Source organism: Meriones unguiculatus, chromosome X (assembly GCF_030254825.1).
Source record: "Meriones unguiculatus strain TT.TT164.6M chromosome X, Bangor_MerUng_6.1, whole genome shotgun sequence".
Taxonomy (NCBI): domain Eukaryota; kingdom Metazoa; phylum Chordata; class Mammalia; order Rodentia; family Muridae; genus Meriones; species Meriones unguiculatus.
Genome location: NC_083369.1, coordinates 81,260,420 through 81,288,212, shown reverse-complemented (window position 1 = coordinate 81,288,212; position 27,793 = coordinate 81,260,420). Strand labels below are relative to the sequence as shown.

Genomic DNA, 27,793 nt, shown 5'->3' with positions numbered 1-27,793 from the left:
ATTGGAGATTAACATCTGCATATGAAAAATAACATGTTATATTTTTTTCTGAGCCTTGGTTATACTACTTAATATAATTTTTCTCATTTTGAAAACTTTCTTGGAAATTATATAATTTAATATTTCTTTATGAATGAATAAAATTCCATTGAGTATAATGACATTTTGTTTATTGTAGAGAGATACTTGAGGGTTTCCAGCCAGTTGTATTAGAACTTTGCCATGATTAAATAAATGCAAGACTGGCTGAATAATATTCTCAGAACTGTTTGGTATACTTAGAACTAAATAATACTTTTAGAATGCTGTTCAAAAAGCCTACCTGTTATGTGTCCACACTTACCAAAATGGTAGTCACTACAATGGTCCGATTCTCTGAGGATGCACTGTCATTGCTCATTTGTTGATCTGAGAAGGGCACAAATCTTTCATACTCATTCCAGTAACCAGCCTAGAAACAACAGACATTTGACCCAGATGCCTATTTTTCTCACAAGAAATACCAAACGGACTTTAAGTAGCGTGAGATTTATAAGGATTGGTACCCTGTTTCTATCTATGTTTTTACTGCCCTTAGGACAAAAAGGATACACACAGAAGTGTTTGCTATTCCTTTATCTTGAGGATTTCTTTCCTCATCTCACTCCTACTGACATTTCCGCAAAATACTTTAGCCTGCTGTGTAACAGTCACCTTTTCTACCGTTAAATCTCTACCGAAGAAAAATGTTAGGAACTGTAGAAAGCTGATATATAGGAGTGAAAGCTATTTAGCAACCAGTAGATATAAAGTAGCATGTAGACACAAGACAGCTTATATTCTAAGGGTTTATCATATGGCTATAAAATCCTCTTTATGTCTAACTCAACTATTAATAAAATGGAAGCTAACTGGCCATAACAATTCAACTATAAAGAAAGATATTTCGTCCCAAGTACTTTAGGTGTTGGGTTGTCAAGATGAAAAGAGAACCACTTTCTGTTTTTCTTTGTTAAAAATCGTATGTGCTTTGGAAGATTATGTTTAATAGCATGCTATAAAGTGTGTGATTCCTTCCCTTTGTTCAGAAATTATTAATAACTTGTGAGTCTACTACTTTTATATGACCAGACTCAGAGAGTTATTATCTTTTAAAAATACGTTTTGATCATTCTGATTACAAACTCTGTGTAATCTGATTACAAAATCTTACTATGCTCCTCAGCAGATGGAAAAATCCCCATGTGGTGATTTTGTGTGTGTGTGTGTGTGCTTCCCACACATCTTCTTGTGTGGAAGTGCTCTCACCTTTGGAGAGACATTTCTTCTGTTGTGTCTTTTGGTTACTTACTTTTCGGGAGCCTGAGACTTTCATTTCATATACATCAATGGTATAATTTGTCCTACGTCCATAAGTATCAAATTGGATGTTTCCAGTCATTCCTTGTACTTGAACCTGGTAAAAAGGAAAAAGGCAAAAAGTTAAACTAGCTTTTACATTGTTCCTCAGAGGTCTCTAAAAAATCTTTGAGTATTTTCATTTCAGGTCTTTGAATTCTATGTAACAGATCAAGTCTTCACTTTAGAGCTTTATTTTCTTAATAATGTATTCTTGTATGCTTTTAAGTTAGGAAACTTTAAATATTAGAGAAATACAATGTGTCTAACCAATATTTCAAAAACTTGATATTCCTAAAAGTCCTTCTTAAGAATTTACCTTAGACTGAACTAGGTTAATGTATTCTTCTGCATCATGAGTCTCAGGGAAAGGGGCATCATTTCATCTCATATATTTCCAATATTTGAAAATAATCTTGTTTTCACAGCATGACTCAGTAATCCTAATATGTAAAATTGAAAATCCCAGATGTACCTATTTCTCAAAACTACTTAGATGATTAACTGAGTTCCAAGTAATGTCTGGCATGTAGTGAACATCACAGAGCATAGATAGATAGATAGATTAATATTTCTAGATAGATATGCTATAACTAGATATAACATAATCTAGATAAACATTTACAGTTATTTGTTTATTTTTCTATGTGTATGATTTGAATAGATGAATACAGGTGTGTGTGTGTGTGTGTGTGTGTGTGTGTGTGTGTGCTACAGTGTGTGCAGACATCAGAGAACAATTTTCATTCCTTCCCCTGTGGGATCTTGGGATTGACCTCAGGTAATCAGGTTTGTGCATCAAGCACTTTAACCAGCTCTTCTTTCCAGCCCCGAGCTGTATTAATTACTAACAAAAATGACTTTAGCTATTTTTAGAGAGGATTTTTATGGGCTTCTACAGTGATAGAGGCAGCCTTTACCCCTTACTTAAACTGTACACCAAGTTACAAACAGCTAGCAGAGGGCATGAGTACCATGGAGAGATAATTCAGAAACTGATAAAAATTTGTGAACTTTAAGGGATTAGGAATAAGGAATGCTACACAACAGATAGAAGTACTAGAGCTGCATTCCTGTTTTGGGATGCCAAATTCAGAGTCTGCATATGCTACAAGGGTTCCTGGTTCTAGGAATAGTCATAAAAATAAAAGGCCATATCTATTGACAGATTTTCTTATTGGCTCTACAGTTCAAAACTATCAAATAAAGACTGTCTGTCAGTGTATCTGGATTTTTTACTTCCTGAGTAAAGGTTAAAGACTTAAAAGAAAGAGAGAAAGTCTTTTTTTTTTTTTTTTTTTTTAGTATAAACTGACAAATATTTTTCCCTTCATTCGTAGAAAATGACAAGCTAGCAAACAAGTCAGAGACAGTAATGGGGCTATACTGCAAAGGGAAATTTCATATCAAGGTTTGGGAATAGTTTTAAAAGAAGTGGATTTCTTAGTATTAACAGGAGACTATGGAAATACTCTGATATGGCAATTCTATCTGACCCAACAAACCAAAGCCATAAGCTTGCAGGGCATGTGAAATGGATCTTTGTTGCATTATTCAGTAGGATGAAAATGATGCATATTGTGACATCAGACAGCAGAGACAATTTCATAGAAGTCCTTCATTGCTGCACATACTCAGGCCTTCAAGTCTCATTAATAACTCCACATTTCAGGGAGGCAGAGGCAGAGGCAGACGGATTGCTGTGAGTTTGAGGCCAGCCAGTTCTACAAAGTGAATTCAGGACAGGCGGGGCTGTTACATAGAAAAACCCTGTCTTGGAAAACCAAAACCAACCAACCAAACAAACAAAACAAAACTACAACAAACAAATCGCACATTTCAAAAGATCCAGCTTATCTATAATTTTAACCATTTCTATCTTTCTGGATTCCATACTAGATTCCATCTCAAGATAAGAGACATTCACTTCCAACATTTTTAACACTAAATGCATTCTTCTTAGCTTATCTCATATTTTCATATTATTATGGAGCCTGATACATATTCATAGTGGCTTACTAAGTGCAGAGTTGATGGCATGGCTATGTAGTCATTGAAACACGCCTCATACATGCTTCTATCAAAAGATAGTGATTTTGTTTCTCGATTTATTTAGAGGAAAAATGTTATTTATTGAGAAACAACTATGTGCTAGTTATAAGGATGTTTGTATATCATGTAACCTTGCTTTTAATGAATGCAAGTAAAAGGTATTTAAAATGTATTAAAACATTTAAAATTTTACATTATCTTTATTTTTCAGTCATTTTGAATAGCACAGTTTTACTGAGGGACCATTTTCTTTTAGAAAAGGCCAGATATTTTTGATCAATAGAAATAAGTGATCTGTAAAAAGAGTTGAAGGATCTCTGTGGTCAACTTACTTATTTGGTTTATCACTTGAACTTATCAGTGAATTAAACAAGCAGAAATTTTTCTTTGTGATAGGACAGTTGGTCCAATTCTTTTATAGCCAAGTCAGTTTCTTATTTTTCTATCTGGTGGCCAGTTGGGTGGTTTGTGCTATGAATAACAAATCAATTAGAAGTGCTGGCTCCTGCCCCATGAGGTTTTGTTGATGAAAACTCCTTTTGATTCACTCTGAGGCAGTTTTATATTTCACTCATCATTATGTTCCACCTGACAATACAAGTCTTGTAACTGCTAGGAAAGTTGAAGTTAATTAACTGCTCTTCAAAATCATGCGGTGCCTACTTCCATAAAACTACACTCAGGGCATCTGTTAGGGAATTGACATAATGACATAGATGTCTGCATGATGTGAGAAAGACTCATATCTTTTCTTGGAAAGAGACACAGGGGCTACTAACCTCTTTTGATTGAACGCATCCAATCTGACAAATTTAAGGCAACAGTAAGAAAGCCAACTACACAAAACAGTGTATGGTAATAAGGCTGTTCCCAATTCTTGATTGCTGGTTGTGAACTGAATTATCTTACAATGGCCTAACTCTTTGTTCATTTGGGCATCCCATCAAGATAATTAGTTGGAAAGAAGATATTCTTGAACTCCTGAAGGTTCATTTTAATGCATGCAGGCATAAAGTAAAATATTCAGGAAAGAGCTATTGTTTGGAAAGCTGCAATGAATGGGTGATGTTGCTCCTAGAGTAAATAATGGAATCTGTTCAAAGGAGACTGCTTTAAGCCTTAAATGATCTCCTACCCAGTAAATACTAAAAAATAATTGGCCTACTTGATCATCTATCCACTGATTCCTTGTACTTTTCTTTAGGCTTTTCCTTTGTGGCATTGGGCAAAAGCGTCGTAACTAGGTCTAGAAATGCATCATGTTCCTGCATTCTACTATGCAAAATAGTACAAGTGTTCTTTTTGACAACAGAAATATTACTGCACTGTCTCAGTTCAACAGTCCATTCAGAATCATATTTTTTTTTCAGATGAGCCCAAGAATGCTGCTGTTCTTTGTAATGCTTATCTTGAAGTTAGGATGGTCTTATAAAGTATCTCCAATCTCCCTAGGAAATGTCCTATTTGTAGAAGATATGTTATTTTGAAGCTACTTATTACATCCAATCTATATTCAGAGGTAATCAAATTTCATTTACAACGTACAGTACAGCATAGAACTAAATGTATTTTTCAGATTTCACTGCAGAACTTTCCATTGGTTAAATCCCACATGTTTCTTTTCTGCACATTCCATGATGTCCCTTCTAGTAACTCTCTTTCAGGACTGAGGTCCCACTTTTTGGGTCTTTCTAAGGCCAGTAAACCACAATAAACAATTGTCTTTACCATTTTCAGAGCTCTCTCAATATCAATTCCTTGACTCCAAGGCACAGCGGGGTTTGCTAAGCAGTCTCCAGCACTGCCTCTACGGGATACATCCACTCGCTGCCTCCTCAGGTATCGGAAGGCTTCTGCTATGACCAGTATTGCGTCGTGTGTCAATGCTGATGTATACTAAAACAGACGTATGAAAAACAAGATATCATGAGAAATGACATCCTCCAAACTTGCCTTGTTCCCTGTGATTTTTGTTCACTTCTACCTTTTGTTCTACAAAGATATCATCCTAATTATTTGAGTTGGAAATTCTCTTTGGGCAAGACTGACTTTGATGCATTTGACAATGATGCCTCTTCCCTCATATGTGCACATGTTAGGATTATTAAGATCAAATGGCTCAAGGGAAACTCTTTCTTGCTCTCAATACTGCTTCATATTGAGTGAGTGACTATAAAAGACTGGGTACTTTATAAGGGAAAAAATGCATGTGATGTTAAGGGATGGCATGTATAGATTAGAGAGGAAATAGCATATCCTAAAGCAAGGCTGAGTTATTGCTGTTTGTAATAGAAAATTCAGATCTGCTGTTTACTTAGGGGAAAATGGAAATAGCTAAGTTAGACAGCTTGAAATTAATTTGGATGGTAACATTAATCATTTCTGTCTGGATCATGTTTGTAGCAAGGTAGGACCTCCGGCCAGCAATAAATCAGTTTTTGTTTCCCAAGGGGTAGCAAAAACCAAAGATGCTTTTCAATTGTAGAAAATTACAATTGTTATTGAGCTTTAAATCTGATATCATTGACAATTTGTAGGCAATGCTTCATGACGCTGCCTTTTTCAGGTGAGAATACTTACTTTCTGTTCCTTGTGTACAGTGACATGTTCTACTAGGGATGAGGCTAGTCAGTTAACACAAGGGATTTGATTATCTGCAGTTTGAAATGGTAGATGCTTTTCCATTAAATGAATCAACAACTCATGGTTAAAATGAGCTGGCCTCCATATTTTTACAAGGGTGATGAATACTTCTATCTACAATATGGAATCTTATTGACTTTTTAAAATGTAGCAAAATGTCCTAAGGGGAATTCTCACTATATAAAAGACTGTCCAAATACAATTGACAGTAAATACATTGTTGTCTCTACAACCATCAATTTACTTTTTTCATGTTACTTTTCTTTCAGAAGCAAATCATCAAGTATGACTATAACAGGAGCATATTTTCTTTTATGAAGAAAAATCTTTGTGTTTGCCTGTCCTAGCACTACCTAAAGCCAACAGAGGGGTGATTTTCCTTCTAATCAACTGCATAAATTGTCACCAGTTAATGCTGTTCTTCCAAAGCTATATTAAAAGAACTATTTAATTTTGTACTTTATTCAGTTTCTATTTATCCATGCATGAGATTGCCCACTCAATCTAAAATAAATGAAATAAAAGAATATTTATGAAATATAGATTACACAGCATCTAGATCTTAATTTCTAAATGGCTTTTTCCAACTTTATTCTATATCAAGTATTAAAGTAGGTTCTTTGATTCAGTACAAGGCTCAATACTTTCTTAAACCATTTGTAGTGTTTACTTATAAGACTAAACATTTCTTTGTGGTAAATACTAGCATGTTACATTAACCATACTCATTATTATTAATGGGTACCTGAGATGGTTTTCATTATCTTTTGTAGAAGTTATACATCTTCAGAGCAGGCATAATCTACATTGCAGTATCTCTCTATATTTTATCCTTTGTCGTGCCAAGCATTGTGTTTTGAAAATTGTTGAGAACCCTTAGAATAATGAATAAATGTACCTTTGTCTTCTATAGTTGCTAAATCAAAGCAACAAAAAGCATTGTGTCTAAGCATTTTCATGGAAATATATAATTTTATAAGCTCACCTAAATATAGCATGAGGAAAAATACCAGTTTAGTACATTAAAAAAGAGTTGAGTATACAGGATTCCTCACTGGGAATGTGACCATACTCACCGAGCCAAATTAAGATACCTGGTCTGACTAAAGGTTAAGATGATGTAAGATGGGAATGCCTTGAAAAACTCTGGCATGTATAACATGTACTACAACCATACAGTTAGCTTCTAACTAGCAAGTGACCTTACTGACTTATAAAATTATGTTTCGCAGCTGGGAGTGGTAGCACATGTCTATAATCTCAGCACTCGGGGAGGCAGAGGCAGGCGGATCCCTGTGAGTTTGAGGCCAGCCTAGTCTACAAAATGAGTCCAGGACAGTCAAGGCTACACAGAGAGACCCTGTCTTAAAAACAAAACAAAACAAAAATATCTTTAGCTCTCAAGTTTTCTAGAACATTTCAATTGTTTAAAATTTTTACTTGTAGTAGTTTCTGATGTGACCCATTTATGGTAGAACAGAATACATCTCTTCTTTGTGTTTCTACCTGTGTTCCTACTGTTCTTTACCCTATTATTTTTGGGGAGAAAGGAAAACTGGAAAACATAAGAAAAGAGACCTCCCTCAATTTCTTTCTAATTCACAGAGATCCAATTGCCTCTACCTCTCAGAGATGGGTCACCACGTCCAATTCTCCTTTTTTTAAAAATTACATTTTTTTTTTTACTTTGTATCCTCTCTGTAGTTCCCTCCCTTCCTCCTCCTTCTCCACACATGCCCCTCCCCAAGTCTACTGGTAGGGGAGGTCTTCTTTTCCTTCCTTCTGATCCTAATCTTTTAGGTCTCACCAGGAGTGGCTGCATTGTTTTCCTCTGTGGCCTGGTAAGGCTGGTCCCCACTCAGGGGCAGGCGATCGAACAGCAGGCCAATCAGTTCATGTCAGAGACAGTCCCTGTTCTCAGTTTCTTTTTTTAAGGAGAAGATTTTAATATACTTGACTTCTCATCTTACATCATGGTCGTAGTATACATTTTTACTATAGCATCAAAGAACAATTAAAAGCTAGTTGTCTATTTGAATTGGTGAGCTGAGGGAATGAGTATATCTATCTATTTATCTATCTATCTTTGGCATGTTACATAATGAGTCCTTCAAATATACACTTGAATATAAATACATTTTCCTCCCTCTCTCTATATTTTTAAGGATCCTTTTGTGTAATATGAATAATTTCCCCCTAATTTATCTGTTTTATATTCTTGAAAAAAAAGTATCTCTACTTCAGGGAACACATATGAAAAATATGCACTCTAAATATGACTTTCTGCTTTTAATATTCTTATCTTGATGTTGGAAAATGAGCAATTTAGGTAATCTAATTATTTTTAAAGACACTTTTGTAGACATGCAACTATTTCTGTTCAGTATTTACATACAGGTAGGCAATACATATTCTATATTAGAGACTAATTCACTTGGATGTTCTGAGATTCATGAAACTTATTATCATGGAACAATCAAATAAATAATGTAAAATCCAATTTTCCGTTTCACACTATCAATCTTCTTTACCTATTCTCACATTTAGCCTGATTCAGGTTTTTGTAATAGTGTAAATTACTATGAGATTATTTGAAATTATATTCATTTAAAATTAAGATAATTTATTATCAAACACTAGATTTTTAGAAGATTTATTATCCATTTTTTTTAATTTGGGGATGGGGTTATACTACAGAATCAGTTGCAGCTTTTTTTTTAAGCATCTTTGAATGGCCTCTGAGGGAAGACTACTTGATCACAGGATGGTTGTAAGTATATTAAGGCCATATTGAAGAGCTTTGGAAAGCTGGCCTTCATTGTCTATGTGTCATGGAGCATTACCTTTAGTGGTGCATTCTTGGCTTCAGGGAATTCCCTTTCATCCAGTCTCACCCAGCGCTGTATGAATTGCTGAACCATCGGGTTTTCATTGTTGACAATCTGGAAACCTGTAATATTGGCTCCGCCATGCATGACTCTTTCCAGTAAAATGTCAGTAAAACCCTGGAAGGACAGTGAAAGAGATCATGACTATGAGAGACATACATCTCTGCTTACATTACCTGTTGGAGAGTAGAGATGAAGTGAAGGATTTCTTCCCTGGGATTACTTATTACCAAGAAGGTCTTAGATGCAAAGCTAATTCTTAAGACATGTCTTTGAAACTATAAATGCGAAAAATGGTGCATGCTTCCATTTTCCTGTCTGTGACTTTAGTTGGTATAAATACCACATAGACCAACACAGGTTTTGCTTTTAGGAAAAGGTTTTGCCTCATTTACCTGTATTTTCTTCAGTCTTCCTACGTATAGTTCAAATATAACATTATGTGACTAGAGAATATTGAAGACATTTGACTGTAAGAAGTGCTATAAAAATCTTTTCTTCACTAAATATGCTGAGCATAGCAGAGTGTTTCAGGTTCTTGTGATGAGTATTTAGACATTTGTTATTCACAGAAATACCAGTGAGTGAAGCTGACAGCTTGCCTGTACGTGATGGCACATACCCCAGGGTGCGTCTCACATGAATTCATAAATGTGTCTTGACATCTGTATGGCATCCAAAATTTGCTCCTTAACTTGATCTAGTTAGCATCTAGTGTCTTTGTCACCCAAATTCTTCAAAGTGTTCTCCCCAGGGTTCACACCTAGGCCTTTTCCACATGGCCACTGCCAACTCCATTGGGTATTGCTGTCTTCTGGGATACCTTCCCTGGGAATTGCTTCTACATTTGTTGGATAGGAGTCTCCTGTGCTTTGTTGCTCATGTGTTAGAATCCTCAATGAATAGATTCCAGCTTTCTATATCAATGGGAGGGAAGGTAGCAGAAATCTTGGAGGAGATGGGGGAGAGGAAACCATAATCAGAATATGTATGAAAAAAACTATTTTCAGACAGCAGACTTTTGGGGCAGTAAGAAAGAAAAACATAGTAGCAGCTGGGAATTTCCTTTATATTTCAAATATAGGAATAGGCTAGTTCTGAGATTTCCTCCAACATAGCGGGTACCAAAAATCAGGTGTATAGCTTATTGCCATACCTGATTGCTCTTGAATTCAAAAAGAAAATCAGAAACAAATTAGAAGAGAAAATGGATTTATTTATTATTTGGGAAAATTGTAAAGAGAAAAAAAATGCACAATATATCTGTGGCTGTTTTACTGCTTATAAAAATCAAAAGACCAAAATTAGAAAGGTTTTTTTTTTTTTTTCTGTGAAAAAAGGAGAGGTCATGAATTTAAGAGGGAGATAAAGGAGAAAAAGGAGGAGAGGGAGGGGTAGAAGTGGTGTAAATATAGCACTTATGCATAAAACTCTTTTAGAAAATAAACATTTAAGTTTAAATTAAAAAAATGGTGAAGAAGCTGTCCCATCTTCCTTAGATTATCTTCAGAATGTTTTGTATGTATATTTTCATGTGTTTATGTGTTCATGCATATGAATGTATGTGTAGCATATGTGTGCACATGTGTGTGGAGACCAGTGTTCAGAGTTCAGTGTTTTCCCCTTAATCTTCATTTTTTTTCTGAAGCAAGATCTCTGACTAAAACTGGAATTCATTGAATTGTCTAGGTTGGCTGACCAATTTAGCTCCAGGGTTTCTTCTGTCTCTTTCAACTCCCCTTCCAACACATGTGGGTAAAAGACACTCGCCACCATGCCTACCTCTTATACATGAGAGTTATGGACCCAGATTCAGGTCCATATTTATAACATTTTAACTGCACCAGTCTCCCAGCCCAACCTCATCTCTAACATTTTAGTCTAAGAAAATTTCAAGTATACAAAAACTGTGAAAGTAACATATAGTGAAGATGTTTATAGTCAATATTCATATTTTACTACTAGTACTCTCTGGTCCAGTAGTCCATTTTATTTTTGAAATACATTTCAAACAAAACAAGTGGTTAGTAAGTACAGATTATACTTTACTTCCAAAGATTTAACACTAATATTAATAGCTATAATTTTCTGTTTGCATAGTAATTTTATCCCTTCTGTTTGTATTTGAGGTATGAGCATATGTTCATGTGGGCATGTACATGTGAACATAAAAATAAATGTGCACACATATGTGCATGTCATTTTTCCAGCCTTTTTTGTTTGAGGGAATATTTATATCTAATGCAATGTACAAAAATTTTTAAAAGTTTTAATTGAATTTTATTTACAGATTTATTTATTAAAATTTATTCACTTTTTATCCCCACTGCAGCCTCCTCGCTTGTATCCTCCCAGTCCCACCCATAATCCCTCTTCTCCTCCTATGACCTTTCCCTAGTCCTCTGATAGGGGAAGACCTCCTCCACTTCAATCTGACCCTAGCTTATCAGGTTTTAACAGGACTGGCTGCAGTGTCTTCCTCTGTGGCTTGGCAAGGCTGCATTTACCAGGGGGAGATGATCAAAGAGCCAGCCAGTGAGCTCATGTCAGAGACAGCCCCTGTTACCCCTTACTTGGAAAATGAGCAGCCAATGGGCTTCCTTTGAACAGGAGGTCTAGGTCCTCTCAATGAATGGACCTTAGTTGGAGTATTGGACTCTGCAAGCCCCCCTGGGCCCAGGTATTTTGGCTCTGTTCTCCTTGTGGAGTTCCTGTCCACTCCAAGTCTTTCTGGCTTGCTCTTCTTCCATAAGGATTCCAGCACTCTGCCCAAACTTTGGCTATGAATCTCAGTATCTCCTTACCCTGGTGCATAGAGTCTTTCAGAGGTCCTCTGTGGAAGGCTGCTGTCCTGTTCCTTTTCTTCTAATTCCAATGTCTATCCTGTTTGCCCTTCAGAATGAGGATTAAGCATCTTCCCTAGGGTCCTCCTTGTTGTTTAGCTTCTGTAGGGCTATAGATTTTAGAATGTTTATCCTATAATATCTACTTATCAGTGAGTATATACCATGTATGTTTTTCTACTTCTGTGTTACCTCATTCAGGATGCTCTTTTCTATTTACTACCATTTGCCTGCAAATTTCATGATGTCTTCGTTTTTAATACCTGAGTAGTATTCCATCGTGTAAATATACCACAATTTCTGTATCCCTTCCTCCATTAAGGGACATCTGGATTGTTTCCTAATTCTGGCTATTATGAATAGAGCTGCTACAAACATGGTTGAGCAAATGTCCTTATTGAGTGGTGGGGCATCTTTTGGGTTTATGCCTAGGCATGGTATAGCTGGATCTTGAGGTAGTGCTATTTCTAATTTTTGGAGAAAGGACCAGATTGATTTCCAAAGTGGTTGTGTAAGGTCACATTCCCATGAGCAATGGAGGAGGGTTCCCCTTTTTCCACATCCTCTCCAGTATGCTGTATCCCTTATCTTAGCCATAGTCATTTTGATTTGCATTTCCTGAATGACTAAGGACATTGAGCATTTCTTTAAGTGTTTCTCTGCCATTTGATATTCCTCTGTTAAGAATTCTATTTATCTCTGTACCCCATTTTTAATTGGATTATTTGGTTTGTTGGTGTTTAATTCCTTCAATTCTTTTTTTGTTTCGTTTTTTAAGTTACAGTTTATTCACTTTGTATCCCAGCTGTAGCCCTATCCCATTCTCACCCTCCCTCCTTCATCTTCTCCTATGCCCCTCCCCCAGTCCAATGATAAAGGAGGTCCCCTTCCCCTTCCCTTTGACCATAGTATATCAGGTCTCATCAGGACTGGCTTCTTTGTTTTCCTGTGTGGACTGGTAAGGCTGCTCCGCCCTCAGGTGGAGGTGATCAAAGAGCCAGCCCAAGAGTTCATGTCAGAGATGGTCCCTGGTCCTATTATTGGGGAACCCTCTTGGATACTGAGCTGCCTTGGACTACTTCTGTACAGGGGTTCTAAGTTATCTTCATATGTTCTGGTTATTAACCCTCTCTCAGGTTTAGGGTTGGTGAACTTCTTTTCTCAGTCTTTAGGCTGTTCTTTTTTGTTCTGATGACAGTGTCCTTTGCTTTACAAAAGCTTTTCAGTTTCATGAGGTCCATTTATTAATTGTTGATCTTAGAGCCACTGCTGCTTGTGTTCTGTTTAAGAAGTTGTCTCCTGTGCCAATGAGTTCAATGAGTTCCCCGATTTTTCTTCTAACAGTCTCAGTGTGTCTGGATTTATGTTAAGGTCTTTAATCCACTTGAACTTTAACTTTGTATATGGTGATAAATATGGGTCTATTTTCATTTTGCAGCATGTAGAGATCCAGTTAAACCAGCACCATTTGTTGAAGATGATGTCTTTTTTGCATTGTATGGTTTTGGCTTCTTTTTCAAAAATTAAGTTTCCATAGGTATGTAGGTTTTTTTCTGGGTCTTCAATTTGATTCTATTGGTACACCAGTCCATTTCTATACCAGAAATAAAAATATATTATGCCATTTTTTTGTTTGTATGTCAATTGTTTTATTTTAGTCTCTGCTAACGTTACATTACAATTACAAGCACCTGTGGATTTTATGTAGTTAAATTTCCCAGTCTTTTCTTTTCTTTTTTTTTTTTCAATGCAGTTTATTCAGGAACATTGAACAATCCTCGGACCCCGGGGAAAGCCAGCCCACAGCTTAAATAGCCTCTGGGTAGCCAACCCAGGCGTGCCACGTGGGCAATGCAGATAGGTCCACATACATGGAAGCAAGCCAGATCCTCGGCCTTAGCCAAATGTGGAGTTGTTCGTGACAGAGAGCACTCACCATCGGGAAGGTGGAAGGCAGAAACCAGCTCCATCTTTAAGGCATAGCATTCCGCAGCTCTCTACAGTTCCCCCTTTTTGTTTTAGACGCATCAGGCAAGAGTAGAGGTCTGATCTCTGATATTAGAAATAAATTGGGACTTTGTACAGATGTTCATTTAGGTGTCATCCACCCAAAGAGCATCAGACCCGTCCGATACCTTTTTCTCAGAGGCGGGACCTGGGGCATCAACCCGCATGCAATCAGACATGCTCTTCTCTGGGTCCAAAGCGGCTGACCCTGAGTGCAGTGCTTAGCCTCGCATCCTGAGCGTAACGTTTTAGCGTTTTATGGTAGCCAACCATGCTTGGGGAGACTGTCCTGCTTCAATGGCTGTAAAGGCCTGAATGGTCATGGCTGCATTACACTGTTTTTATTACTGTTGTTCTATAGTACAGCTTGAGATCTGGGATGGCTATATCTCCAGAAGATCTTTTATTTTACAGTATTGTTTTAGCTATTCTGAGTTATTTGTTTTTCCATATGAAATTGAGAATTGTTCTTTGAATATCTGTAAAAAATTGTGTTGGTATTTTGATGGGAATTGCATTTTATCTGTAGATTGCTTTTGGTAAGATAACCATTTTCATCATGTTAATCCTACCAATCTATGAGCATGGGATATCTTTCCCTCTTCTGTTATCTTCTTCAATTTCTTTCTTCAGAGACTTGAAGGTTTTTATGTATAGGTCTTTCACTTGCTTGGATACAGTCACATCAAGGTACTGTATGTTATCTGTGACTATTGTGAAAGTGTTGTTTCCCTAATTTCTTTCTCAGCCCATTTGTGTTTTGTATACAGGAGGGCTTCAGGTCTTTTTTGAGTTAATTTTGTATCAGCCACTTTGCTGAAGGTGTTTATCAGCTGAAGGAGTTCTATGGTAGAATGTTTGGGTACACTCATGTATACTATCATATCATCTGTGAATAGTGACACTTTGACTTCTTCCTTTCCAATTTGTATCCCTTTGATCTCCTTTAGTTGTCTTATTGCTCTAGCTAAGACTTCAAGAACTATGTTGAAGAGATAAGGAGAGAGCAGGCAGCCTTACCTTGTCTGTGATTTCATTGGGATTGATTTAAGTTTCTCTTCATTTAGTTTGATGCGGATTATAGGCTTGCTGTATATTGCTTTTACTATATTTAGGTATGTGCCTTGTATACCTGATCTCTCCAAAACATTAAACATGAACAGGTGCTGGATTTTGTCAAATGCTTTTTCAGCATCTAAGGAGATGATCATGTGGTTTTTCTCCTTCAGTTTGTTTATGTGGTGGATTACATTGATGTATTTTCGTATGTTGAACCATCCTTGCATGCCTGGGATGAAGCCTACTTGGTCATGGTAGATGATATCTTTAATGTGTTCTTGGATTCAGTTTGAGAGTATTTTATTGAGGATTTTTGCATGAATATTCATAAGGGAGATTGGCCCGAAGTTCTCTTTCTTTTGTAGGGTCTTTGTGTGATTTAGAATATCAACGTGACTGTGGCATCATAGAATGAGGTTGGTAATGTTCCTTCTGTTTCTGTTTTGTGAAATAGTTTAAAGAATGTTGGTGTTAGCTCTTCCTTGAAGGTCTGGTAGAATTCTGCATTGAAACCATCTGGCCTATGTCTTTTTTTGGATGGGAGACTTTTGATGACCACTTTTTTTTCCCCCAGGGTATATAGGACTATTTCATTTATTTACTTGATCTTGATTCAGCTTTTCAAATTTTGTTGCATATATGCTTTTGAAGTAGGATTTCTTTTATTTCTTCAGTGTCTGTCATTATGTTCCCCTTTTTGTTTCTGATTTTGCTGATTTGGATAGTGTGTCTCTGCCTTTTAGTTAGTTTGGGTAAGGATTTGTCTATCTTGTTGATTTTCTCAGAGAACCAGCTCTTGTTCTCACTGAGTCTTTGAATTGTTTTCTTTGTTTCTAATGTATTGATTTCCACCCTGAGTTTGATAATTTTGAGCCATCTACTCCTCTTGGGTATGTCTGCTTTTTTTGTTTTTCTAGTGCTTTCAGGTGTGCCATTAAGTTGTTTGTATGAGAATTCTCAAATTTCTTTATGAAGGCACTTAGTGGTATGAATTTTCCTCTCAGCACTGCTTTCATTGTATCCCATAAGTTAGGGATTTCATTTTCAATATGTTCTAGGAAGTCTTTAACTTCTTTCTTTATTTCCTCCCCGACCAAAGTGTCATTGAGTAGAGAGTTGTTCAGTTTCCATGTGTGTATAGGCTTTTTGTTATTTCTGTTTTTGTTGAGGTCTAGTTTTAGGCCATGGTGGTCTGATAGGATACAAGGGATTATTTCAATCTTCCTTTATCTGTAAAACCATAATGTCCTGGTTTGGTTTGCCTGTATTCTCACTCCAGCCTCTAAACATCTGGTTGTCTGTAGCCTTGACTGATTATTTTTGGAGCCTGTACTGCAGATTGGATCCACCTGACTCAGGATGGGATTTGGGTCCCAGGCTTGACTCAGCTCTGCTGGGTTCACTGGTTGTGCTGGCCACCTTGTTTCCAAGCCAGATAGGTTAGGGTGCTGGGGAGCAGGCAGATATTTCTCCCAAACTAGACCTGCTCCAATGCCCCACAAGCCTCCTTAAGGAGGAGGACATTGGAACTTGGGTCAAGTGCCTACCTCCGGTTCACTGGGTTCTCTCTCTGTGCTGGTCTCCCTGATTCTGGCCTATGTGAGCCATGCTGCTGGGGCACTGGTGGATAGATCTCTTTGCCTAGAGCTGCTCCAGTGTCCCTTAGATGGTGGGGAATGGAACCAGGGACCCACACCTAGCTCAGCTCAGCTGTGTTCACTGCCTGTGCCTTGCTGGCTAATTCTGACCTGGGTGTAGACAGAATGGAGCTGTACCTCCCCCATAGTACCAGAATATATCCCCACCACTAGGCTATGAGAGTGAGTGCCACTAGTTGCTGGGATCAGAAAGGTTTCCACAGGATGTTGAGTGTGGCCTCCTGGGTTTGGAAACAGGAGCCCCTAGTACCCACAAGGTGTCCACAGTACAGGAAAATATTCAAGTTACAGGCAGTGAGAGTGAGCACCCAAGGTCAGAGCTGCCAGGCTCTGGTTCCAGGAAGATATCCACAAAATGTAGGCTTGGGCAATGGTTGGCCTAAGGCTGCGGGGTCAGAATCAGGAGTGCACCACTGCTGCCTCTCCAGAAAGATATCCACAGATGGTGTGTTTGGGAGGCTGGATGGCCTAAGGCTATAGGGAAGGAGGAAGGTGTGCCTGCTGCAGATGCCAGAAAAATGTCCACTGATAGTGGGTTCCTATGAGTGTCCTAGGGCTGCAGGGTCAGAGCTGAGAGTGAGCTGCTGCCGCTGTCTCAGTGGGTTAGGGTGGGTGATCTAAGGTTACCAGGTAGGAGTGGCTCCCACTTCCACCCCCGCATGACTGGCAGCTGCCGGTCCCAAGAATATATGCACAAATGTTGGGCTTGGGTGAGTGGCTTAGGGCTGTGGTGTCAGAGCCTAGAGAGCTGCCAGGTTTGAGGAAGGTATCCACAAATAGTTTTTTCAGGCAGGTAGCCTAAGGCTGTGGGGTAGAAACTGCTCACACTGCACCTCTGCTGCTGGCTGCAGGAGGGTATCCACAGATGGTGGGTTTGTGAGGGTGGCCTAGGGCTGCAGCAGTACAGGGTGGGAACCCAGGAATTTTTCCCTGTATTAGCTGTGTGGCCTGAAGACGGACCTTTGAGTATCCCGTGGATTCTCCTCTCACCTGAGAAACACAGATGCAAGTATTTTGGGGTCCCCAGTACTTCTTGCTGAGCACCCTGCTCTCACTGCTGAGCTGCTGTTGAGATACCCTGTGTGGTTGGCATTGCCATCTTTGATCTCCGAAATGTACAAATTTTTAAAGTATACTCAATATGTTTTGATAAATGCATGTGCCTATGTTATTCATATTCTTATAAATTTGTGTATTTCCTTTTTTGCATTTTAAAAACATCTTCATTGAAGTATAATCACAAAGAAGTATGTGCATATCTCTGGATGCATATATTAATTAATATTCATAAGCTGAAACATAAATGTAACTAGTACTCAAAAGTGCTTCATGTGTTTCTCTCCAATCCCCAACCACAACTTTATTTCCTTAATTTCAGAGTTCTTTAAAATGAATCAGAAAATAGTCTTAGAAAATATTTTAGTGAGACACTTTTTCATTAATTAGTTAGAACTCATCATCATATTCCATTAATTGTGAAATACGAATTTAAGGAGATTGGACAAGGAACCAATTAGTTTGGTTTGCATGCCGAGAACACTCCTCCTTTCTAATAACCACAAAGCATTTTAAAGTTAATATTAACTTGTTATGATGAGTTTTCCCTTAAAGGATCCTTTCATGAGAGACACAAAGACAGTATTTTCTCCATTTTGCTAACCACCACACTAAAATCATGAAAGAAGCAATCTTGTATATAAAACCTAGCAGAAGTAATCATTGTTATGAAAGGTTGTTACTCAACTCTCTACTTCCCAAAAAAAGAAAAATGGAAAACAGAGAATATGAGTTTAATTAATAGCTTTAATTTGGGCAGTAACAGATACTGCACAAGAAAACCAACTGCCTATTTGTATGCTGTCATGAGTAATGGGAAAGGTCTCTGGTGTCTTTGTTAGATTTTTTTTTTCCTTAGGTAGGTGAACCACAGTCTTCCCAGTGGTCAAATTTGAGGTAAGGCTCTTGAAGTATCTCAAAAGATACTCACATCAAATAAATGATAAGTAAACACATGGATTGGGAAAAGGTTCAATAAAATGGTGGAGGGTCAGTGGCAGAAGAGAGCCAAGAAAGGTATTTTTGATGCCTCCAGCTCACCTATATTTTCCCCACTTTTATAAGAATTATTCTAGTTCTAAAATGAGTTATTAGAGTCTATCATTGTGTACAACTAGAATTGACAAAATTGTAAACTGGGCCCCAAGCTACCCACAGTTAGTGAAATCACTCATACAGGAAAGCTGACTAGCAGACATCTAGTATGTAGACTATAAACATGGAATGACAAGACTAAGAGTAATACATAGGAACAGTAATGTGACTATTTATAACTTCCAACATTTACTTTTTGATTGGCTATACTGAGACTTTGAATATGATTTTGAGTCCAGGTCTATCTAAAGACAGTCATGACATAATAGAAGAGACATTCAAAACTTTGGATGATAAAAAAGAAAAACAAAAGATAAAAGACACTTAAATACTAAGTTTTGGGGCACACATTCTCAGTAGGGAAAGGGGATGGCTGAGTCCTGGTCCATATTCTTCTATTTTCTCAGTATTGTAAGTTTAATTTATCAACAGTTCTTACAAAATTTATTTAAAGAGTTGCAACATATGCTTTGATAGTCTGCAGGGCAGAGACTTTCAGAGGCCCTCTGTGGCAGGTTCCTAACTTGTTTCCTGTTTTCTTCTTCTTCTGATGTCCATCCTCTTTGCCTTTCAGGATGGGGATTAAGCATTTTAGTCAGGATCCTCTCTCTTGATTAGTTTCTTTAGGTGTACAGATTTTAGTAGGTTTATCCTATATTATATGTCTATATGAGTGAGTATATACTGTGTGTGTCTTTCTGCTTCTGGGACAGCTCACTCAGGATGATCCTTTCCAGTTCCCACCATTTACCCGCAAATTTCATGGGTAGAGTGCAGGGAATCTTATGAAAAAAAGTGGGAAATAGTAAGATCTGGAGAGGACAGGAGCTCCACAAGGAGAGCAACAGAACCAGAAAATTTGAACACAGGTGTCTTTCCAGAGACTCATACTCCAACCAAGTACCAGGCATGGAGATAACCTAGAACCCCTGCACAGATGTAGCCTATGGCAGTTTAGTGTCCAAGTGGGTTATATAGTAATGGGAAGAGGGACTGCCTCTGACATAACCTGATTGGCCTGCTCTTTGATCACCTCCCCCTGAGGGAGGAACAGCCTTACCAGGCCACAGAGGATGACAATGCAGCCACTCCTGATGAGATCTGATAGACTAAGATCAGAAGGAAGGAGAGGGGGACCTCCCCTGTCAGTGGACTTAGGGAGAGGCATGTGTGAAGAAGGGGGAGAGAAGTCAGGATTAGGAGAGGAGGAGGAAGGGGGGATACGAAGTGAATAAAGTGTAATTAAGAAAAGTAAAAAAAAAAAAAGAGTTGCAACAAAGCTAAGATTAATATAATGAGACCATATATAGCTCTAATTTCTACAAATGCAAATGTCAACATTGACCACTTGGACAGAAAAAAAAAATAAAGGGAGGGGTGTCAGTGATGGAAGAAGGGAGGCTCAGATAGGCATGCTGGATAAGTTTCAGGACTTAGCTAGATCCTAGAATAACTTCATTCAGATTAAACTTAGCAGTGTAGTCACTATTTTCCTTTTCAAACTGCTTTCTTATGTTGTGAGATATTATACTCTCTGAGGATTGAATCAAGCCTGATTTCACCACGTGTTTACCAATGATGTTCACAGAGGAGCAATGACTATGAATTATTTAACAATCATCAGATAACACATCAAGGTGAGAAAAAGGAGGACCCCAGTTATCTTATCATTAAGGGTCTCATTTAAGGGCAAGAGATGTCCCGTTCCTGAAACACTTTGAATAAAATTTAAAATAGTCATGAAAATATCCATTCTGCATTGTTTTATTAAATAATTTCCATCCTATAAGACATTACCAGGGGCTGAAGAAATGGATCATAGTTTCAGAGCACTGGCTGCTCTTCCAGAGGTCATGAGTTCAATTCCCAGTAACCGCATGGTGGCTCAAAACCATCAATAATAAGATTTGGTGCCCTCTTCTGGTATGCAGATGTATATATAGACAGATCATTATATACACAATAAATAAATATTTTTAAATCTATTTATTTATTTATTTATTTATTTATACTTTATTCACTTTTTATCCCATTTGTAACCCCCTTGCTCATCTCCTCGCAGTCACACCTCTCTTCCCCTTTCCCCCAACCCTCTCCTCTAGTTTACTGAAAGGGGGAATGCTCCTACCATCTGACACTAGCCTATTGAGTCTCATCAGGACTCCCTGAATCCTCTTCCTCTGTTTTCTGGCAAGGCTACCCTGATGGCGGGAAAGCGCTCAAAGAGCAGGCACTAGAGTCCATGTCAGAGATAGCTCCTGCTCCCCTTAATAAGAACCCACATGGAGACTGAGCTGCCTAATGACTACATCTGAGCAGTGGGTCTCTTCTTCTCCATGCATGGTCCTTGGTTGGTGAATCAGTCTCTGCAGGCACCTCTGGGCCCAGATTTTTTGGCTTTGTTGACCTCCTTATGGAACTCCTGTCCCCTCATAACCTTCTTTCTCCCTTTCTTCCATAAGACTCCCTGCTCTCTCCCAAAAGGTTGGCTACAAGTCTCTGCATCTGCTTTGATCCCCTGCTGGGTGGAGTCTATCAGAGGATATCTATGATAGGCTGCTCTCTTGTTTTCTAAAATATCTTGGTGTAACTCTAACCAAACAAGTGAAAGACCTGTATTAAAAAACCTTAAAGTCTCTGAAGAAAGAAATTGAAGAAGATATCAGAAGGTGGAAAGATCCCCCATGCTCATGGATCAGTAGGATTCAAATAGTAAAAATGGCCATCCTACCAAAAGCAATCTACAAATTCAATGCAATTCCCATCAAAATACCCACACCATTACTTAAAGACATTGAAAGATCAATTCTCAATTCCATGTGGAAAAGCAAAACAAAACAAAACCTAGAATATTTAAAACAATCCTGTACAATAAAAAATCTTCTGGAGGTATCCCTGATCTCAAGCTGTACTATAGAGCAACAGTAATAAACAAACAAACAAAAACAACTATATGGTACTGGCATAGAAACAGACTGGTGGATCAATGGAATCAAATGGAAGACCCAGAAATAAACCCACACACTTATGGACAACATGCAATGGAGAAAAGACAGCATCTTCAACACATGGTGCTGGTGTAACTGGGTGTCTACATGTAGAAAAATACAAGTAGATCCATATTTATCACCTTGCACAAGTGTAAAGTCCAAGTGGATCAAAGACCTCAACATATAACCAGACACACTCAATCTGTTAGAAAACAAAGTGGGGAAGAATCTTGACCTCATTGGCACAGGAGACAACTTCCTGAACAGAACACCAACAGCACAGGCTCTAACATCAACAACCAACAAATGGGACCTCATGAAACTGAAAAGCTTCTGTAAAGCAAAGGACATGGTCCTAAGAACAAAATGACAGTCTACAGACTGGGAAAGGATCTTCACCAACCCTCTATCTGGCAGAGGGTGAATATTCAGAATATATAAAGAACTCAAGAAATTAAGCACCGATAAACCAAATAATCCAACTAAAAATGTGGTTCAGTGCTAAACAGAGAATTCTCAACAGAATGGCAGAGAAACACTTAAGTAAATACATTTTAAAATAATACTGCCATTTGGGTGTAAGATTGGTGCTAATCACCTGGGCCTGGTGGTGAATGCCTGTAATCCTGCACTCAGGGAGGCAGAGGCAGATAGATCTTTGTGAGTTCGAGGCCTGCCTGCTTTACAAGGACACTTGGGCAGCCAAGGACACACAGAGAAACTCTGTATAAAAAAGAAAAAAAAAATCAATGCTAATCTTTAAAAGCAATAAAACAAAAGTAACTAAACCAAGTATCTAGAGAGCAACCAGAATATTGAGTTGGGCAATGAATGAATTTTAGTAATAGGACACAGTTGCAGAATGAGGTAAGTTAGTAGAAAGTCTGATGCAGAGATAGGCACTAGATAATAATTGCTCACAATTTCCTGTTAATTTTATCATTTACAGAAATTTCACTTGTTCATAGTGCTTGCTTAATTTCACTGCTAGAGTTTGTCTGTATGACCTCATAGTAATAGGTGAATATATTAAAAGGGAGTCTCTCTTAAATATCGGGAAAGAAACTAATTTCGTAGAGATGATAACAAATCCCATGTCAGAAAAGGAGTAAATAAAAATGGGAAATATTGAAAAAAACAAGGAACTTATGACTGATAGCTAAAGGGCAAAAATGGTTCATTTTTTTTATCAGTTACATTTTATTAACTCTGTATCCCAGCCGTGTCCCGATCCCTCATTCCCTCCCAGTCCCTCCCTCCCTCCCTCATCTCCACCGTGCCCCTTTCCAAGTCCACTGATAGGGGGACCTCCTCCCCATTCATCTGATCCTGTTTTATTAGGTATCTTCAGGACTGGCTGCAAAGCCCTCCTCTGTGGCCTAACAGGACTGCTCCTCCCTTCGGAGGTGGGGAGACCAAAGAGCCAGTCATTGAGTTCCTGTTAGAAATAGTCCCTGTTCCCCTCACTTTGGGAGACCAATTGGTTACTGAGCTACCACAGGCTACATCTGAGTGGAGGTTCTAGGTTATATCCATACGTGGTCCTTGGTTGAATGTCAGTCTCAGAAAAGACCCTGTGCCCAGATATATTTGGGATATACTCACTTATATAGACCTATAAGATATGATAAACATAATGAAATCTATACACCTAAAAAAGATAATCAATTGAGTGGACATGGGGTAAGATGATCAATCCTCATTTAGAAAGACAGATGGGATGTGCATTGAACGTATGACAGGAGTCTACTGAGCACATCTGAAAGACTCTAACTAGCAGTGTTTTCAAAGCAAAGACTCATGACCAAACCTTTGGCAGAGTACAGGGAATCATAAGAAAGAAGGGGAGTTAGTCTGATGGGACAAGGATAGGAGCTCCACAAGGACCAAAATGGTTCATTTTTATGGCTTACCTGTTTCCACTAACACATATGCAAACATGTTGTTTTTATATTACATACTGCTGGACTGAATTAAAATCCAAAGTAACAAAGAGGCCTCACTGTCTGGGGAAACTTAACACAGAAAGCATTATTAAAGAGGTGACCCAAAAATTATATACACAGGAAGAGAGTGAATGGACAAATGATAAGATATTTCTCTTCTAACAAAGTTCAAACTACTGTTTCTGTTCAAATCTCTGGATTGTATTTTGATATGGATAAATGCAGTCTACAGAAACAGAAAATAGACTTGATTATTTGGATAACTTATATACAGACATTAATATAAAGGAGCTTACTGAGAAATATCTGAGATACAAGAGATAGAAATGGATGATTGTGGCAAGGGGGAGAATATTTTTTATTAAGGGCAGGTATAGAAAGACTTCCTTCTTGATTTGCCTCTTTTCACAACACGTTCAGGTACTTTTAGTTTCCATAGATGTAACTAAGGTTCACTTCTTGTTGACAAAAATATTTGGTTAAAAATCATTGAGACCAGTGCATTTTCCCTACTATATATAATATATACATATAAATAAATATATTATATACGTAGATATACACACATACACACACACGCACACACACATATATATATATACAGTATATATACATACATTCACTGATTACATGTGAGGTAGAATGGAAAACAAAATGGGGAAGAGCATGACAAGAGCAAAGGAAGTTAGGAGAAAAGGGTTGGCTGCTGGACAGAAACTGGCTGATTCTAGGTTCTTCTCTTTGGACATGGTTCAAAGCCTTTTTCATCATATTCATTATACTGTATTTGAGGGTGTTTCACTTTTCCCCAAACTCTGGGTAACTTTCAGTTCTTGGGATGACCACATATAGACTTAGACATGGGAGGGAATATGTGCTGAGTTGACTGAAAAGTCCGTAAAACATTAGTACCACAAAAACATCCAAACCACACCTGTAAGGTAAAATGTGAAAATTGTTTTGTAAAGGTTATTTATTGGTAGAGACAAGAGTGTCATGCTACAAATTCTTCATAAGTAAGGATAAGTGTTTTCCAGTTTTTCTATTTCTCTTTAACATGGCCCACAGCCTGCTGCTTTTCCATCAGTATACTAGACTTTATGGGTGATATGTATAAACACTACCTACAGGCACAGAAAACTGAGATTATATGGGCAACCTTAGCACAGAGGTCACCAAAATTACATTTGGAATACAATAGGGACTTTTTAAAAGTCAAGGTTTGTTCTAAGCAGTTGAATAATCCAAATGGGATCACTTTTTGTAATACTCTGCAGCTGACTAGATCTTGCACTTTTCTTTTTATTGAGTCAGTTGGAGCTACTAATTTACTTGCTCACATATGTCTCCTGAGTTTGATTTCTCCTGATTATCTAAAGAGGTGGGACTATTTTCCCCATCCCACTGATATCTATAAATAAAACAATGTAACAGAAACAACAACAATAACTAGAAGCAAAGCAGGGAACACCAATATATGAAAGTCATGGGTAGAGTGAGGGAAGAAGATGAGAGATGAGTGTTGCCTACTGTTGGCAGCAGTCAGCAGACTACTCCTTGCCTTCTAACATGATCCAAAGCATGACATTATTTCTGTTACATGCTGCTGTATCTTGTAGCTTATATTACTAAACACACAATCTGCAGTGTATAGAAAACTGAGATTGGTGTCTCCCAACAATTTCCTCAAGGTCATTGATGTAACAACAATAACCATCTTGCACTCCAAGGCTAAGTGTGAATGAGAGAATGTTCAAAGTGGACTACTAGGTCAATAAATTTGTATGGGGAAAGATACTTGCAGACTCTTCATCCTGCTGTGCCTCTTATCATAACTTCCCAAGACATTTCACTTTTTCATAAGTTATAAGTTTCATTCTGTGATCTGGCTACTTGAAAATATTATGTGGAAAAATTCAAGTCTCACTTAAACCTCTGTAAAACAATGATACTGTGGAAATGTACACTTAGCACCTATAGTATATAAAGGAAAAGTTAGCAATAGAAGTTAGGGCTCATGTCTCTAAGGAAGAATTTGCGAAGAGTTTGTAATCTCACTGTGTTTATGGCATATCCTTTATTCCAGTATTTTGCTGGATTTTTCTTTTGAAGTTGCCAACACAACAATCTCAAAGTTTGTACATAAATGTCTTAGCTTGGGTTGCTGAAAAGAGACACCATGCTCAAGGCAACTTTTGTAAAAGGGAGCATTTAATCTAGGGATTGCGTATAGTTTCAGAAGCTTAGACCATTATTGTCATGGCAGGGAGCATGGTGGAGGCTGACATGGTGTTCCAGAATTAACTGACAGTTACATTCTTTCTGAATGAGGATTGATCATGTTACCCCGGGTCCTCCTTCTTGCTTCGCTTCTTTAGGTGTACAGATATTAGTATGTTTATCCTATATTATATTTCTAATATCCACTTAAAAGTGAGTATATCCCATGTGTGACTTTGGGCTTCTGGGATACCTCACTCAGGGTGATCTTTTCTAGTTCCCACCATTTTCCTGCAAATTTCATGATTTCCTTGTTTTTAATTGTGAGTAGTATTCCATTGTGTAAATGTACTACAATTTCTGTATTCATTCCTCCGTTAAGGGACATCTGGGGTATTTCCAGATTTTGGCTATTATGAATAAAGCTGCTATGAACATGGTTGAACAAATGTCCTTTTTGTCTACTTGAGCATATTTTGGATATATGCTTAGGAGAGGTATAGCTGAATCTTGAGGAAGCACTATTTCTAATTGTCTGAGAAAATTCCAGACTGATTTCCAAAAGGTTGTAAAAGTTAACATTCCTGCCAGCAATGGAGGAACCACATCCTCTCCAGCATGTATTGTCACTTGAGTTTTTATCCTAGCCATTCAGATGGGTGTAAAGTGAAATCTCAGGTTCGTTTTGATTTGCATTTTCCTGATGACTAAGGATGTTGAGCATTTCTTTAAATGTTTCTTTGCCATTTGTTATTCCTCTATTGAGAGGAGAAAGCAGGGAACAGGACAGGGGCCTACCACCGAGGGCCTCTGAAAGACTCTACCCAACAAGGTATCAAAGCAGATGCCAAGACAGATAGCCAAACTTTAGGCAAAGTGAAGGGAATCTTATGAAAGAACAGGGAGATAAAAAGATCTGGAAGAGACAGGAGCTCCAAAAGAGAGCAGCAGAACCAAAAAATCTGAGCCCAGGGGTCTTTTCTGAGACTGATACTCCAAACAAAGACCATTCATGGAGATAACCTAGAATTCCTGCTCAGATCTAGCCCATGATAGCTCAGTATCTAAGTGTGGTTCCTAGTAAGGGGAACAGGAACTGTCTCTGACATGAACTCAGAGTCTAGCTCTTTGATCACTTCCCCCTAAGGGAGGAGCAGCCTTACCAGGCCACAGAGGAAGACAGTACAGCCAGTCCAGATGAGACCTGATAGGCTAGGGTCAGATGGAAGTGTAGGAGGACCTCCCTTATTAGTGGACTTGGAGAGGGGGATGAGAGGAGATGAAGGAGGCAGGGTGGGATTGAGAGGGGGCGAGGGTGGGGGTTACAGCTTGGATACAAAGTGAATAAACTAGTAAAAAGTAAATAAATAAAATCATTAAAAAAAGTTACATATTAATATGTAGTCCAAGAGAGAGATATTAGGCTTCACATGGGCTTTTGAAACCTTAAAGCCCAACGCTAGTGATCCATTTCCTCCAAGGCCACACTTCTTTTTTTTTTTTTTTTTTGCATTTTTTTTTTCAATGCAGTTTATTCAGGAACATTGAACAATCCTCGGACCCCGGGGAAAGCCAGCCCACAGCTTAAATAGCCTCTGGGTAGCCAACTCAGGCATGCCACGGGGGCAATGCAGATAGGTCCACATACATGGAAGCAAGCCAGATCCTCGGCCTTAGCCAAATGTGGAGTTGTTCGTGACAGAGAGCACTCACCATCAGGAAGGTGGAAGGCGGAAACCAGATCCATCTTTAAGGCATAGCATTCCGCAGCTCTCTACAGTTCCCCCTTTTTGTTTTAGACGCATCAGGCAAGAGTAGAGGTCTGATCTCTGATATTAGAAATAAATTGGGACTTTGTACAGATGTTCATTTAGGTGTCATCCACCCAAAGAGCATCAGACCCGTCTGATACCTTTTTCTCAGAGGCGGGACCTGGGGCATCAACCCACATGCAACCAG

General features: G+C 38.2%; 1 protein-coding gene across 7 annotated transcripts in view; it reads right to left on the bottom strand.

Moving 5' to 3' along the window:
- The window catches only part of Gria3 (glutamate ionotropic receptor AMPA type subunit 3), a 350,275-nt gene that overhangs the window by 93,326 nt on the left and 229,156 nt on the right, over positions 1 to 27,793 (bottom strand). For all 7 annotated transcript variants that reach the window (XR_009588470.1, XM_060375315.1, XM_060375316.1 and 4 more), the window contains 4 exons: positions 8,916 to 9,077; positions 5,158 to 5,325; positions 1,331 to 1,435; positions 344 to 451 (listed from right to left, as the gene is read on the bottom strand). Coding sequence is in view for 6 of the 7 variants with exons in the window: in XM_060375315.1 (XP_060231298.1) it covers positions 344 to 451; positions 1,331 to 1,435; positions 5,158 to 5,325; positions 8,916 to 9,077 (543 nt within the window). In the remaining variant the exon portion in view is untranslated. The remainder of the gene's footprint in view (positions 1 to 343; positions 452 to 1,330; positions 1,436 to 5,157; positions 5,326 to 8,915; positions 9,078 to 27,793) is intronic.